The 12,888-nt window shown below is 46.7% G+C and overlaps 1 protein-coding gene across 1 annotated transcript; it reads right to left on the bottom strand.

Moving 5' to 3' along the window:
* Window positions 1–375: 375 nt before the first annotated feature.
* On the bottom strand, window positions 376–11,958 carry LOC142888827 (CD81 antigen-like). The gene is made up of 8 exons (XM_076027266.1): window positions 11,693–11,958; window positions 9,987–10,101; window positions 3,548–3,645; window positions 3,040–3,114; window positions 2,834–2,947; window positions 2,633–2,731; window positions 2,195–2,278; window positions 376–1,209 (listed from the first exon to the last, which is right to left on the bottom strand). The coding sequence occupies exons 1-8, from the start codon at window positions 11,756–11,758 to the stop codon at window positions 1,144–1,146; spliced, it is 717 nt and encodes a 238-aa protein (XP_075883381.1). The 5' UTR covers window positions 11,759–11,958; the 3' UTR covers window positions 376–1,143.
* Window positions 11,959–12,888: the final 930 nt, after the last annotated feature.

The following is a 12,888-nucleotide window of genomic DNA, read 5'->3' as shown; positions in this document are numbered from 1 at the left end:
CCAGGGAAAAAATAAAAAGCAACACTGCGCACTGGGTGTGTCCGCTCTCGCCAACCTGAAATACAGGTCAGCTCAGTTTTTTTTGTTTTTTCTTTTTTTCTTGAAGGTGTGTAACCTCAGTGGAAAGCACTGACGCTGAGTGAGCGCGTCATGGCTGCACGCACGGCCACGACTCCGTGGTGGGACACAGAAAGCAGGGGTGGAGGCATCGCAAACTAGGAAAGACGAGATGAAAACGCTGCTTGGCCGAGACGGCCGCAGTGGAAAAGAGCACGACGGCAGGATTTTCACCAGGGAGAGGCTACGTGACTGTATCAGTGAATGAGGCCTTCCCCAATTGGTTTAGGACATTTCCAAGCTAGAAACAAGAAACTCTTGAAGGACACAAGAAATTAATCAGTTTAATTCATTGACACAAATGTTTTCTTCTTCTATATTTATACCTCTTATTCTATTTAGTTTTATTGTAATAAACTACCATGAAAATCCCCTCTTATGGATCAGCAAAAGTTTGGGAAACACACAATAATACTAATAACAATAATGATAATAATAATAAAAATAATAATGTAAAACCAAGTGATAAATTATTAGTAAATGAGAAAAAAAACAGGTTGTATTTTTATTTTCCTATGTAAGTGAGGTGTTTAAAAGGCACAAAGTTCCTAGATCGAGAGCTTAGTAACAGTTTAGAAATAAACCAAACGCAGATTAGTTGGTCACCCTGGAGATCATCAGTAACCAGCTGCTTAAATTATACTGTCACGGTGTAACACTGCATCACCACCACTCAGCGGACACGCCGACTCTCACTGAGTGGTATTAACATGTCACAGGAATATATATACACACAATTTATACATCCAATAAGTTCAATGAGAAAGGTTTCACAAGAGAAGGCACGTATAAAAAAAAAAACACTCATAGCTACGATAAATAAAGAACCTCAGCCCGATGGAAGCTTCCGTCTAGGACTGAGAACAGTTGAACTATCAGTATTTTAAAAAAAAGAAAAAAAGAACAACCTGTATTTTCTAACCTAAAATTAAAAATAAAAAAAGAAAGTCTTTTTTTGTTTTTTATTATAGTGATGAGGAGCACAGTCGGTGGGTGGAGTAACTCCAGGACTGACTGGTGCAGCTGCTAGTACACTCCCGGGCTGTTCCGGATCCCGCAGCAGAGAATCATAGTGAAGATCATCTCGAAAATCTAAAAAAACAAAAAAAAGAAAATGAAAAGAGACATTTTTATTCAACAAGCATCCACTGACAATCTTCGCTTCACGTTTGACATCATATATCCGGCGCCACATCTGTTCCTGGTTTGTTGGTTCTTATTGGCCAATGGGCCTCGTGACAAAGGCCGGAGGTGAGTAAAGAAAGATGTCCTCAAAGATACAGGAGAAGAAGAAACACAGGAAGTGACATCGAGGCTCGCAGCTGCTGAGGAGATTAGAAGGTGGATGCGGCAGAACCAGTCGTCTGCTTTAGAACTGGGTGGTTTTTTTTCCACAAACGGACAAGAGAAGAAGCAGGAAAGACCTTCGGGGGTTGCTCGGGGTGTTTTGCAGGGACGGGAGAGGAGAAGCTGGGAACCTGTTCCGGTTGGTTCCGAGCATCAATGCTTTTTGACTTTACACTCAACGATGGCTCTGATTGACGACGTGCAGAAACAGCAGCATTGGCGGGCCGGCTACAAACAGTATAATGCCAGACATGCATCCAGCAAAACAAAAAAGAAAAACGTCCCAAAATGGAGTTCTTTTGACGTGAAAAATAAATGCCAATATGAAATGAATATCATTATACTATGGAATAACACTAACTCAAATGCACTGACTAGACCCCCCCCCCCCCAAACAACTGTCGGCACGTGGTAATAAATCTCAGGACTACAGAGCCCTCTACTGGTGAGGGGGGGGAATTGCAAAGTATTCAGAGTCTCGTATTGTTTACATTGAAATCCAGCCCAGGTTGACTTGTTTTCCCCAAACACTGGGACTCCACATGAGACAGCTGACAAATAGCCTCATAACAAGAGTGAATAGCAATAGCAGCGGTGTTGACAATAACACCTTATCAGCTCCCAGAGCTCCTCACTGGGAGTTTACTCGTCCACCAGAGTGTTAACCTCTGACTTTTTTTATTCCTCATCACCGTTTTGAAGCAGCCATCGCTGCGTCTTCCACACTCACCATGATGACTGCAACGACCAGGGCGGCCAGACCAATCAGGTAGAGCTTCTCCGAGAAGAGGTCAATCAGTTTAATGTGACAGCTCTGGGTGAGGTGAGAAGAGATGCAGCAGGAGAACAGTGTCAATGACATTTTCTTTCCTATGTTTTAAGCTTTCTTTTTAACCACACTGTAAATGTGCTGTGATTTGTGGCATCAGGCTGAAAGTGTCAAAATAAATGGTTCCAGATACTGAAGTATGAGCTATCTTAACGGTTATAAAGTTTCATTAGTGGGAATGATTCAGGTCAGCCTGCAACAAACTGCTTTTTACTTCACGTTTCACAGAAAAGAGCTATTTGAATAATAAATATAGTTCCCTATCGTGAAACCATCATTTTGGTTGAAATCCTTTTGAAATGAGTGCGGAGTCGAGGGGTGGTGGGAACTGGTCAACACCTGAGATTTCAGAAAGTCCTGTGGAGTCTTTTGAGGACACAAAGTGCCGACGACTTGCGTGAAGAGAGCCGTGTCGTCTCCTTTCCCGCAGCAGTCGAGCTGAAGGTGGAGAGCAAGAAGAGCACAGGGTGAGCACAGACTTCCCGAACCCTAACCCACCCAACCCTCCACCCCGAGTCAGTCCCTCCGCCACCAACGTACCGTCCTGTGGAAAGCATCCAGCACCTTGATGGCGGCGTCTTTGCTGGGGGTTCCCGACACGTCCACGGCCTTGATGTACGCCGAGTCATAGAAGTTGATCAGCTCCTTGGAGATCTGCGGACGGTGGGGAGTCGGCTGAGATGTTTCGGCGGGGGCGGGGGGGGAATGTCAGAATTGCTGAGGGGACGGTGGGGAGGGGCACTCACCGTGTCTCGGTTCATGAAGCCCCAGATGGCCGCGGCCACTTCGCACGCAAACAGGATCACCAAGAAGAAGAAGAACTGTGGAATGGCCAAGGTAGGAGGAGATTTATTCCTGTTTCGTCCCCTCAGAAAAGATAAAAGCCCATCTTTAATCAGAAACTATGTGCTCAAGCTCAAAGTTCTGGCAAGCAGCTCTTTGTGACATCACAAAGGGAGCGATGCCTTCATGGGGTCGGTGACAACCCTTTCTCGGTATTGGCACCACCCTGGTACCACCCCTTTCTTTCTTCTCTCACTCCAAACATGACGGAACTCCAGATGAGCATCTGTTCAAGCAAGAAGCCAAAACTCAGCACTACAGCAGGAGGCTGTAAACAGTTGTTTTTTTTTTTTCTGGAAGGCTTTTCTTTTTCTTTTGAGTTATTATTAATACCAAGCTGCTCAACTGGACATGAACATGAGACCTTAAAACCAAGAATTGGGGCGTCCAGATGTTATTGACAAAACTCACCGTGCCCAACAGACACTGGGATTCCTGGATGGCGCCGTAACAGCCGAGGAAGCCCACCAGCATCATCAGAGCTCCCACGGCGATCAGTATGTAAACGCCTGAGAACAGAGAGAGCAGCACGCCGCGCATGATTCCAGCTGTGCTGCGCGCTCAGCTCCACTAGAGGGCAGCACTGTATGGCCTGACAGTGCGCAACACTGTCCATTCATTGATGTGACTGAGCAAAAGTGTCCGGTCATGGACTTCCTGGATGTTTCCCCCACCCCTCTCTCTGCTTCCCACTGCAGAAGCGCATGACACTACTAACAGCACCGGAGGAGCCATGGATGGGGTGGGGTGGGGGGAGGAGCCGTGGAAGAGGTGGTGGTGGTGGTGGTGGGCGGGTCTGGGAGGAGGCTCTGCAGGAGTGGTGCTGACTGCTCAGTTGTCAGGCCAGGAAATGCCTTGGAGACACCCCCCCATCCCACCGCAGTGCGCAGTGACCTTTGACCTTGAGTGCTATCCTTCCCCAGGAAACTCTCACACATTCATCGTATGGTGCAAAAACTAAATGTCATGAAGAGGATGTCACATTGCCTAAGCACTTCAAAACTTTTTTAGGTCTATCTATATAATTATTTGGTCTATCTATGTAATAATAATAATAATAATAATAAATAATAATAATAATAATAATAATAATTATTATTATTATATGGTGTTCATGCTATAAGATTAATGTAGCAGAACATGGGTATTTTATGTATGCATGGATGTAAATACATGTGTGTTTCTCAGTGTGTATATATGTATATGTATGTAATTATACATATGAATGTGTGTACTGCATATGTATGTATATATGTATATATAAATAGGTGCGTATGTGTATATATGAATATATATATAGGATAGGACATATAGGATATGATTTAGTTTGAATATGAAAGAGTATATTTTAAGGGGTAGGATTATATTGTATGTATGTCTATTATATAGACATACATACATATATACACACATATGTATGTATGTATGTATGTATGTGTATATATATGTATATATATATATATATATATATATATATATAGATAGATAGGTAGATAGATAGATAGATAGATAGATAGACACATACACACATATGTATATATACACATACTTATACACACAAATATATATATAGATTGCCATGGATAATGTACATATGTACATTATCCATGGCAACAGCAAAAATCTTCCTCTGGCTGTCTACTAAAGTCATCAACAGGTCGCCGTGTTAGTCGAGCTGCTGCGCAAATACTTCCATGGGGAGCAAAAAAGGGGGGAAAAAAGAGGGAAAGAAAGGGGGAAAAAAGGCTCCAGTTACAGCCGAGCTGCGGCTCGCGTTTCACGCAGCTGTGCAGGAGAAACGTTCCACAAACAAAAGCAAAGGTTGCAAACGTCCACGACGCGGCGCTGGGTTTTAATTTTGGCCACAAAGGCCCGCGGCATTAAAGGCAGGAGGTAAATATAATAGATCACGCATGGGTTTAATATCGCGCTGTCGCCCCGCTGCACATCCTCTCAGCACACCCGACAACATCTTTGATTCATTTGCCATTAGCAGCGCGGACGAAAATAGACCCTCTCAGGGAAAAGTTGCAGCGCTGAATTGTTGAGATCCTCTGAAGTTCCTGCTGCTTGTCGCAGTGTATGTAGAAAATACCAGTTATGGAGCCAAACTGCTACACACACACACACACACACACACACACACACACAAAAAAAATAAATAAAAAAACCCTGGCATCTGTTAATGTTAGGAAGCAGTGGAGTGCCCTGTGATTTCAGCCTTACGCTGCTACAAGACATTCTAAATGGCCAGTTAAGCAAACAGAGGGACGGTTCAGCCGGAGATTGAGGGGAACTGAAGTGGATTACAGAGACGGGCCGGCAGGAGAAACGGACAGTTCTGTCATTTTGGGATTTGCAGCTGACGGTTTGAAAGAAAAATATTTTGTCGGACATCGCTTTCATCGGAGTTGTGCGGAGGAAAATCTCAGGTGGCATCAAACGTAAAGACAAAGCAGGAGCCCAACAGGCTTGTCCATGAATGTTGGACACCATGAAATTAATAATCAGATAAACTACAGATCTACATTGAAAAACACATCAAATTGAGCCCTCTGTTAACCTTTCTGCTCAAAGTGACGCTCTGCTGGGCCAATAAATGTCTCAGAGGGAGGAGCCAACATCTGGATGGGGTGTTGTCACCAACAGAGGTATTTATTCCCTTTGTGATGTCACAAATGGAAGCAAATGACGTCCGAGACAGAGAGTTTTGTAATTTCTTGGGAGCTCAATCTGTTTAAAAAGGGCAATTTTACGTGACCTTTAGATCCACCTCAGGTAAATGATCAGACTAACAACAAAAAGAGCAATGCTCCATGTTGTTGATTCTATTTTTTCACATCCGCGTGCAGGCAAGCTGGCGCAGGAAGCAAATGCGAGCGTGGACGAGCCAACAGCACCGATTTGACGTCCGCCGTGGATCATGTTGCAGCATCTCCATCAGGCCGAGAGAAGCTGCTCCTGGGAGAGGAGCGTTGTTTAAATGTTCTATTTCGGGCCCGGGCACTTGAAGAAAGGCGCTGTCTGCACTTTGTGGACGGCGCGGTTGCAGGGAAAGCTGCACAACATCTGCAGCGCTACGGAGGAGGGCCGCGAGAGACTAAACAAGGGCAGCTTAGGCACACAGAGGCTCGAGTTACAGCTAGCATGTAATTTTTGTTTTGTTTTTCTCCGTCCTTTCTGCACCATTGCATGAATGACATCCATATAATAATACTGTATATGCGTAATGACGCAGACTCCCATGTTTGAGGCTGTCAACCAGCAAACTCAGCTTACAGATGTGGCCTTTTTACGACACGACGCAGAGAATTCTTTTTGTCCAGTGGGTTTAGAAAAGAGGCCCAGGTGCGCTTGGTTCCTGTTGTTGCTTTCTTGTTTTCTTTCTCTCTCTCGCACACACACACACACACACACACACACACACACCTGTAATCCTGTAATGTAGTCTGACAGAGCCGGTGGTGAAACAGTGACGCTGCCTCCTCTGTGGGTCTGGAGCGCCTCGCACTGCACCTCTCACATCACGCACCAGCCGTCCACACACTTGCATCTCCATTCTCTCTCAGCCTCCTCCTCCTCCTCCTACTCCTCCTCCCCCTCCTCCGCCGCCACCCCCTCCTGCTCCACCGCCTCCCCCTTTCCCTTTCAGGACTTGATGTTTGCAATGCCGCATTATTTCCACTGCCTTCCATTACTATGACAACAGCCTTTGAGGTTTCAGGGCCATTGAGACGAGCAATTTTATGCCACTGGGGAAGTTCATTTATTTCGCGTCTCCTGGTGTAATCTCAGGGTAGTGTGTGAATGTGTAGTGTGTAGTGTGTGTGTGTAGTGTGTCGGGGTGCTAGGCTTGGAAGTCTTTGGACTCTTTTTTCTCTTTTGGACTTTCTCCTTTTGTATCTGAAAAGTCCAATGTGCAACGTTTAAAGGGTCTGATGACTTTAAAGGCAAATAAAATAGTTTTTTTTTTTTATTGCACCTTTTTAGTCGGAGAAATTCATAAAAATACAAAACTGTTGTATTCAATCACACGCTACAGGAAGTGCGCCTGGTTATTTGATTCTTGTCTTTTAATTTGCTGTGCTTTCTAACCGGCACACCTTTTTTTTTTAGTCGCCAGCATGTCGATGCTGACTGCTGGTGCAGTCGTTATGAGACTGACTGCTGTTAGTTAATCCATGGCTATGACTGTAAACTGAGTTGCGCCCCCCCCATGGGAATAATAAAAGTATCTCTGAATCTGACCCTTTTCATTGACTAATAATCAACATTTAGTTTCCATAAACAGTCCCGTCCAACCCCTGATTGTGCAGACACATTGTTTGAAGGCAGAACTTTGATCTGACTGATAACATTGTTTACTAAATGAGCGTCCTTGCCATCAGATGATGCTCAATCTCGCGTGCTGGCCCTTGCAACGCAGTGGCGGTGCCGCGTTCACACGGTCCGAGCATGACTCACGTGAACTGAGGTGAACCCGGTCTCGCGCTATGTATAAGTGATGAGCCGGCGATTAATAATTGAAAAAGGAGAAACGTTCAAACCCTTTTTTCATCTCGTCTTGTTAACAGAGAGCGTTTGGATGAAGACGGGCTACTTCCTGCCGCGGACGTTAAGGAAAATGCTGACGGAGGCGGGCGCTGTGTGGGTCAGGAGGAGGCTGCTGGATGAGACTGATTGCACCTTTGGCATTGTGCTCCTGAGGAGCCGGGAGAAGCTGGAGCTCAGTGACGCATTAAAACTGCAAATAAGTGGAAACAGCTGGTCGGGCCGGCTTCGGCCCAAAGGTGACACAATCAAACTAGAGGCCCACACACACACACACACACACAAACACGCACACACACACACACACACACACAGGACTTGGCAGCGAGTGCGGCTCGTCTTGCTATTCTGCTCAGCGGCGGAGTGAAACGTGACCATTCCAACCGATAAATATCTTTAAAATGGGCGGACAAATAAAAATATTTAAGGCCTCTCACTATCAGAGTGTGTTTGACACTGCGTAAATTAAATGTCACGTGATCAGCCTCTACATTTTTGCTGCCATGTGCCGCCGCCGCCGCCACCCACTACCTCTGAATGCGTCTCTGCGTGATAAAGATTACACATGCAAGTGAAACACGGCCAGGCTGACTGGTCTTCTGTCTGTGACAGCAGCTTGTTTGAGTGAGCGGGTGAGGCCGGCCGGATGGACGAGCGAACAGAGTCACCAGGAAGGATCTGAGGCACCGGCGAGGAGGCAGCGACAAGATGTATTTTCAGCCCAACATAAATACCACTTTAGCGCTGCCAGCATGCCAAAAACACTCGTTCGCACAGACTCTAATTTGAGGGAGCCCATGCGCAGATGTAAAAGGTTATTTGAATTATGCATGGGCGTATGTTCAAGGGTTCAAGGGAAGAGGAGAAAAAAAAGAAGGAGTGAGAAGAAGAAGAAGGAACGCCGCCTTGATCTTTCCTGGGTGGGCCCTGCCTTTAAAATCCTCCCGACTATAAAAAGCTCCGGTTTGTATTCGCTCCGTATACTTACCAAGGGGTAAGTATGGGAGAGACGCAGGAGTCCAGATGTAATTAGTGGCCACGCTAGAGGTCACCCGCCACAACAAACCCGGGGCAGAGGGACGTTTGAAATGTTCAGTGTGCTGCAGGTTCGGGGTTGGATCTGGGCGCCTCGTGACGTGTGCCGGGTCCACCGACTTACTACCGATCTGTCATTTGATCCGCATCCGCAGTGGAACTTATAAAAAAAATATATTTATATTTGTGATTTCAAACGGTGAGATTGCAAGCCAGAGGCAACTTGACGGCTTCATTCATTCGCCGCTCGCTCTCGGCCCGCCGAGCCCACATCTGTCTCCGACATCTGGTCCCCCCCCCCAACCCCCCGCAGCTGCCGCTTTAATTTGGAGTTTGCAAAACATGTTGTATTTATGTGAGGCCCGAGAGTATCACGGTGACAGCAGCAGCAGCTTGCGAGGGGGGCGTGCGGACAGTGGCTATGCCAGCGCTGCGGATCTACGCAGGTCCTGCTTCCTGCTTCTTTTCTTAGGGGTCACGTCACGCCCTCCGCTATTTCAGGACTCCGCTGAGCATGGGGGTTTCAAGAAACCAGGGATCTCTGCGGCCTGGCGGTGGGTGAACAGTGAGCTTCCTGTCGGGTGGGCGAGTGGGGGGTCTCAGAGGGGCATTTGCGAACACGGAATGAGGTGGGAGGTGAGAAGGGGAGGGAGGAAGTGGGATCAACGAGATCAAGATTTACGGCTGAGGAGACAGTTTAGGTTGTTGATCCAGCTGGTTTGCACCTGAAACGGCTCCTCACTTTAAATCCAAGCCTTTTTTTTTAATGTTTTTTTAAGGTCACATATGATGCGACAGCCACCTTACAAATGTGTACTAACAGTAATCTGTGTCTCTGTGAACTCCACAGAAATTCAAAGAACATCCTGGACTTCCTTTGCTTTCTCCATCCAGCCTTCAGAAAGTGTGGACTTAAAACACCCATGTGTGGGAATGGGCCCTTTGTGATGTCACAGGGGGCATTAAAAGAAAATCTGAGACTCTTTCCAAACGTGTGCAAAGCATTAGTTTGAGAAGGCAGCGTTTTTGCAAGAGGTTGCAAACAAAGGGCCAAGTATGACTGTTTTCTGGAGATCTATAGATGTGTTTTTTTCTGAGGGCTGGAGAAGTGGGAGGGTCTATTGCAGCGTTGCAATTAACCCTGCATGGCTGCAACACTGAACTCTGTGATGGATAATAAAGATGTGAACATGGACATAACATGGAACCTTTCAAAAGAAAATCCTGTTTTCTGCAGGAGAAGCTACAACTCAACTATACTCACTGATGTAGAAGGTCCCCGGTGCCTGTTGGCCTTCAAACTGGAGCAAGAGGAGGCTGCTGGTCTGGTTGTCATGCCGGAGCCACAGGGCCACTCCTAAGATCACACCTCCTGCCAGCTACCCGGAAAGGAGAAACAAATGGCTTTGAATCACCTTTGTTTGGTCCCTTCGGGGAGGATCAGAGATGTGCAACATGTTCTCAGATCCTGGAGGGACGGCAGCATGAAATATCGAAACAAACCTGTAGTTATCAATTTTTAAGAGCCTTCGAGGTGCCCACCCCCACCCCCCTTCCATACCCTCCTCCAACCTGCCTCCATTAATGGAGAACATTGCAAAGTCTGACTGTCTCAAAGTGGTGTCCAAACTAAGCAGGCCAGGAGAGTCTGGGCCGTCTGCTGAGCTTGAGGAGAAGGGACCTTCTGACGCCCTGGTGACCTGCAGCACAGTCTGCTCAGGAACCAGCTCAGGAACTCTCTTTTTTTCCCAAACTTGATCCCACTTTACCTGCTTGCCCTCCACTCGGTGTGTGACGAAGCCAAAGGAGAAGAAAAAAACAAAACCTCCTGATGAGGGCCGGCAAGATCGATGGTCACACGACGACGACGTTCCTTCTCTTCATGCCACTGTTTATATAAAGGTAAGCACATTTTTAGGGGCCATGACTGCACTCCATTGTTCTCCCGAAAACAGGAAACGGGATCCTCGACATGAGAAATAGCGAAACCGGGGGGAAGAAGAGTGAGCTCGGAGGGTTTTTTTTCTCCTCACAATGACAGGCAGAGCTGCAACAGCAACAGAGGAAGCCCTCCATCATGAGCGGAGGGTTCAGGATATGGCAATTCTGTGCTTGTCTAGAAAAAAAAAAAGAAAAAAAAGTCGAGTGCCCTGTGCTCAGAAGGCCACAACGCCAAAAAAAACCACAAACAAGATGTCAACAAATTTGACTGTGGCGACACAACTAGCAGAGACCTGAAGACAAGTGATGGAGGGTGAACGGCAGAGAGTTTTTCGTCATCTGTGGATTTTCTTTGACGTTGAAGAACCTAGAAGAACCTTTCATTAAGGTTCATTCTGAGCTTTCTCCTGGTTAAAATACATTTTATAATAATAATTTAAAAAAAAAAAAAAAACGGTATCACATGGAAACAAGAAATGTCAAAAGGAAGCGGTTCTCCCCTCCCCCCAAAAACTCTATTAACCTGCTCAACCTCAGTCCATGTGTGTGGCAGCCCCGGGGAGGTTTTGGGGGGGACCAGCCGCTTTTCAAATAACAAGAAGTCGCCCCAGCTAAACCCAGAAACACACAGTTGGGCTTCAGAGGGCAGTCGAGGGAGTTTATTTTCCATTTCAAATGATACAATCTAATGCAGGATGTTTGAATGAGTCGACTGAAGGTCTGTGGGGAAGGGAGGGTGTCTGCAGCCCACCCTGACTGGACTTCTTCGTCTCTCTGCATCTCTATTGCGCGCGCGCACGCACACACGCACGCTGCTCGGCCATGCAGAAGTTCAGCGTCCTCCTCTCACCGACCTTCCCAAAGACGCGGCAGCACCGTTATGGGAAATAATAACACGGCCCCAGAGTTCTCGATCTCCGCGCACATGCGTCGACGTTCGACCACTTCGACCGCGCCGTCAAAAAACCCGCCGACACTTCAAGTTCAAGTAAAGAGTTTTAACAGTAGAGCAAAGTCCGATAAACTCACCCAGAAAATGAAATTGAAGAAAAACAGCATGTATTTGATGCATCTCGTGCAGCCCGCCACAGCCATGGTTGCCAGATAGGATTCAGCTCGTCCCTCCGCCTCAAATCAGTGTGCAGTCCCGGGTCACACGCTCTCTGCCAGCGCACTCGAGTAGCTTCGGGGCCTGTCGGGGAGTTAAAGAACCGCTGCGGAGCAAACTCCTCCTCTCTAATCAAGAGTGAAAACCGAGACGGGGAACTGCCCACCGAGGGGCAGCCAAGTTCTGGAATGCGGATCAGACACAGACAGGTAAATAAAAGGCCGGTTTAAATGCACAATACGTGACTTGGAAGGAGGACAAAACAACGCATTAAATGTTTTTACTTTAATCCCTCAGCCTTGATGTCTCGTTATGTAAAAGCACAACAGAAAACTGAAGGCAAAGAGATCAACTTCAATAAGTCACTCATCCTTCTAAAAAAATAAATATGAAAAAGTTTGGCTGAAAGAAATTGGAAACTCGGGCTATGTGGTTGGGGGCTGTTAACTTCATCCATGCATCTATTAGAGAAAATTTCACTTCCTTGTTCACTAACCTTTGTTGATCCCAAGAAACAATAAATGTTTCTCTTTCTACGAAAACATCTGGGTTTGTACATTTTGACAATTGACCAAATCAAAATGATTTCAAGTGAGCAATGGCGCCCTCTGCTGGATGGTAAAAGAGTCTCATTCGCTGACTATTAGTATTGTTTGATTTGGAAATTGGAAGAAAAATAAATCGTATGACTGTTGAGGGATTGTCACGCACCCGACCGGGCGGAGGTGTCAGGGATGATCACGTCGGTAAATCTCGGAGCTTTTGACATGACGTATGATCAGACTCTTTCTGAGGGACTTTGATGTGATGGGCGGACCTGTGCTTTCACGGCTGCAGGGGTCAGGGCTGTGCGTAAAGAGGACGAGCCCTCGGCTGGAGAGAGAGAGAGAGAGAGAGAGAGAGAGAGAGAGAGAGAGAGAGAGAGAGAGAGAGAGAGAGGAGTGCTGGAGGGGGGCAACTGGGGGATTTGTCAGCGCTGACAGTCGGGAGCAGCCCTTAATTGGAGAATCTGACAGCGTGCCTGCTCCTCCACTGGGCATGCTCCGTCACATCTCACGGTGCGCCAACATCACTCAGCAGGGCGTCACTTCTCCCGCTCAGTCGCCGGCTCGGACTC

This window comes from Nelusetta ayraudi, unplaced genomic scaffold, assembly GCF_046127955.1.
Source record: "Nelusetta ayraudi isolate G7.1 ecotype Tasmania unplaced genomic scaffold, CSIRO-AGI_Nayr_v1 ptg000020l, whole genome shotgun sequence".
Taxonomy (NCBI): domain Eukaryota; kingdom Metazoa; phylum Chordata; class Actinopteri; order Tetraodontiformes; family Monacanthidae; genus Nelusetta; species Nelusetta ayraudi.
This window is presented reverse-complemented; position numbering and strand designations above follow the sequence as displayed.